The sequence below is a fragment of the Amblyomma americanum genome, chromosome 1 (genome assembly GCF_052857255.1).
Source record: "Amblyomma americanum isolate KBUSLIRL-KWMA chromosome 1, ASM5285725v1, whole genome shotgun sequence".
In the NCBI taxonomy this organism is placed as follows: domain Eukaryota; kingdom Metazoa; phylum Arthropoda; class Arachnida; order Ixodida; family Ixodidae; genus Amblyomma; species Amblyomma americanum.
In genome coordinates, this window is record NC_135497.1 from 51901827 (window position 1) to 51905725 (window position 3899).

General features: G+C 49.5%; 1 protein-coding gene across 1 annotated transcript; it reads right to left on the reverse strand.

Moving 5' to 3' along the window:
• Positions 1-1267: 1267 nt before the first annotated feature.
• LOC144094505 (putative nicotine oxidoreductase) lies at positions 1268-1630 on the reverse strand. The gene has a single exon (XM_077628450.1). The coding sequence runs from the start codon at positions 1628-1630 to the stop codon at positions 1268-1270; it is 363 nt and encodes a 120-aa protein (XP_077484576.1).
• Between the last annotated feature and the right edge of the window lie 2269 nt (positions 1631-3899).

The window sequence follows — 3899 nt, forward strand, 5'->3', positions numbered from 1 at the left end:
TTTGACAGTTTAGGTATTCTGAAAATCCGATCTCCACGGTGAAGTGCTGCCCCAGTGCGTATGGCCGCTCGGCTCGGTACGTGATCTCTCGAGCCAAGCTGTCTGCCCTTTCGTTTCCTTCCATCCCCGTATGTGCCGGAATCCAGATTAATTTGTGGGTTGCTGTTTTTCTGAGGTGTTCTGCTTCGCGGAGGATAGCCAAGGCAGCCCTGCAGATTCTACTTTTCGTATAGTTTCTGAATGATCGAAAGTTTTGAGTCTGTTAGGATGACCAATGATTCGTCTTTTCGATAGCCCTTAGCCGCTGCCAGTGCAATAGCGACCTCCTCCGCTTCCGCTATCCTGACACTACGTGTAGTTGCGCAGGTGATTAGATTGCCTGCGTTATCAACTATCTCCGAAGCTGTCTTGTAGTAGCTTTCGCGTCTATTCCATGGATACATGGTTGCAGCCGTGAAGATTGTTTTATAATTTGGCTAAGTACCTCTCCACATAATCTGCCCACACCTGTCTCCTGGCCGCGTGGAGATTTGGGTCCATGTTTTTCGAAATGGGATTGACCTGCAGGGTTTTACAGATCTTGTCGGGTATATCGGCGGTTCGATCTAGATGCCCCATTGGATCGCGACCCAACCTTGTCAGCAGCTCTCTTCCTGCAGTCGTGTTTCTGAGTCGTTGCAGCTGTGCTTCGTGCTGTGCTTCTGCCAGCTCCACACTGGTGTTGCTGATTCCTAGCTGTAGCAGCTTCTCATTCGATGCGTTTCTTGGCAGGTGGAGTGCCATCTTGTAGGCCTTCTTTAGGATTGTCTCTGCCTGTTCCGTTTCGCTTTTGATCATGGGGTGGTATGGCAGCGAGTAGATGACCCTACTGACTATGAGGCTTCTTGTTTTGGCGTGTCTTCTTCTTTCATTCCATGTCTTCGGTTGGAGACTCTGGTTATCATTCTGCCTACCTGTTCGGCCGACTTGCCGAGCAGGCAGAGTGTGCGGCTGCATTTTCTGCTTGCTTGCAGCCACATCCGTAGGACTCTTATCATGTTTTTCTCCGGGAGGTTTTGCCCCTCTAGTTTCACTTCAAGCGCGCGTCGGTGGGATGTCTTTATACACTCAATAGTTCGGACTTTTCTGTAGAGCAGGCTAGTCCTCTTTTCTTCCCGTATCTTTCAACGCAATTTGCTGCTTGTGGTAGCAGTTCTTTCTTTTCCCCCAAGGATCCATGGTTCACCCAGAGCCTGATGTCGTCTGCGTACATTGCATGCTGGATGCCCTAGATTCTGCTGAGTCTTCTCGCTAGGCCGATCATCGCCACATTAATGAGTATGGGCGATATGACCGAGCCTTGGGGTGTTCCTTTGCTTGGGGTGGTGAATACGTCACTCCTCAGCTCCACTAGTCCCACCGTGGCCGTTCTTTTGGTAAAGAAGTCTTTGACATAGTCATAGAATCTTCTCCCGCATTTGGTGTTGTTTAGCCGCTCCATTATATCGGCGTGGCCGACGTTGTCAAACGGACCTTTTATGTTGAGTGCCATGAATACGTTCTCCCCTTGTTTGGTCATTGTCTCCAGGACTTCTTCTTTAAGCTGCAGAAGTACGTCCTGCGTCGAGAGGTTCGCCCTGAAGCCGAGCATGGTGGCTGGGTAGAGCCTCTTATTTTCTAGGTGTTGCTGGATGCATTTCGTGACGATCCTCTCGTACAGTTTTCCAAGTCAATTCTAACTCTGCAGCTTCTTGCCTGGTTTGGGGATCATGACTACTACGGCATGCTTCCACTCAGCTGATATCTTTCCTTCTTCCAATAGTCTGTTTAGGTAGGCCGTCAACTGGTCCACCGCTTCGTCGCTTAAATTTCTCATGAGAGAGTTCTAATTTTATCTGCTCCTGCCGCTGTGTTTTTCGTAATGGCTCTCATTGCCGTGGTGACTTCCTCTCTGGTGATGTTCTTGTCCATGTCTGGATTTTCTTCTCCAAGGTAGTTTCCTTCCTAGCCCTTGGGCTCATCTGTGCCGTAGCATTTGGTTCTGACTTCATCGAGGAGCTGCTCGTCTGTTCTCTGATATTGGTGCACAAGTGTCTGTATGGCTTTTCCACTTTCTGCTTTAGTCTTGGTAGGATCCATTAGAGCCTTTAGAATCCGCCAAGTTTTAGTCGTGCTGAGTGTTCCATTCAGCGAAGTGCTGAACTGTTGCCACCCTTGCCTGGCTAAGTGTGTTGCGTACTCTTCTTCTTGGGATGTTACCTCGGTTATCTTCTTCTTTAGCTTCCTATTAAATTTCTGTTTCTTTCATCTCTTAGTAGGACTGCGTCTTGCCTCCCATTGCCTGAGTAGCCGCTTGTCCACCTCTGGTGCTTCTTCTGTACGATCTACCTCCTTGGTATACATTTTCTGTATTTGGTCAAGTTGTTGGCACCACTCTCCTATCGAGGTGATGTTACCCTCCAATTGCCGGCAGTGGTGCCTAAAGGCGTCCTAGTTCGTGAGGCAGGCCGTGCCAATTTTTCTCCTAACGTTATCTGCTGCGGTGCTTATTTATATGATGTGATGGTCGCTGCCAAGGTTTGCTAACAGATTATCCCATTCCGCTTGTTTTGCTCCTTTGACAAAGATTAGGTCGGGACACGTGTCTGGGCTGACGCTGTTACCCTGCCTAGTTGGTTGATTTTCGTCTGTGAGGAGCTCGCATCTGGTGCTTTCCGCAGCTACGCAGATATTTCGACCCTTCTTTTAGTCTTTGGGTTAGCCCCAGCTCGGGCTCTTAGCGTTAAAATCTCCCGCTATAATTAGGGTGTTCTGCCCGGCAAGCCTTCTCGCCCCGGCGAAGAGCTTTATAAAGTCCGCTTTGTTCTGCCTTGGAGGACTATATAGGTTTCTATGAAGGTACTCCTAGCTTTTCTTTTCTTTTTAGGTATAACTTTTGTTATTACGTGTTCAATCTGTGTATCGTCGATCACGTCATGGGCTACGGCTACAATTTTGTAGCTTACGAGGGTAGCGGTTCATCCGCTCTCCTGGAACTTATACCCCCGCAATGTGGATGTTCAGTTAGTTTCTTGAAGCATGCTTATATCTGGTGGTATGTTCTTGGTGTAAATGAACTGCTGCAGGAGTCCTTGCTTGCGCCTGAAGCCCCTGCTGTTCTATTGCCAAATCTCTAATTGGTTTTGTCCTGCCATGTTGCGGAGTTACTAGCGTTTGTCGCTTGGGTTTCTTGTCCAAATCTTCTTTCGTTATATAGCCTATTTATGGCATTATTAATGATTTTCTGGGTGTTTTGGCTCTTTACGTAGTTTCTGAAGCTCTGATCTTGCAGTGCTGCCTTCTGCTGCATCTGCTGCATGTGAGTTTTTATGGCTGCCATGACGTTGCGTACTTCAACTTTTAAGCTTTGCTCTTCTGAATGTTGCTGTTGTGCGGGCTGCTCGGCCGGCGGCGGCGGCGGCCTGAGGAGCGAACACCCTGCCTGCCTTTGCCATTTCAGCTCCCTGATTAGGTCGTCAATTCTTTTCCTAAGCTGGCACGTCTCCTCACGGCTGAGTTCTAACTCTCGTTTTAACGCTTTGTTTTCTTCTATGATTATATCATAGTTTGCCTGCATGTTGTTGTTGTGATTTGTGTGGTTTTGCCCCGAGTGCGGAACTAGCGATTTGGGAGAGCCCGCTCCCCAGCTCACCTTGACTCCGCTGCTCTTCTGCGCTTGTTGCTACTGCCCCTGCTGCTGGCCCGGGCCGCCGGTCTGCTTCGCCAAGCGATGGTAGGATTCGTCCCTGATGGCGCCTCGACTCTGGCTGCTGCCCCGGTTACGGCTCCGGCTCCGTGATTTGTGTCCACTGCCGTTGCCACCCTGACCCTGGTTCGAGCCTTCCTCCCCGAACAAACGTGGCCTCCGTGCTCGACTCCGG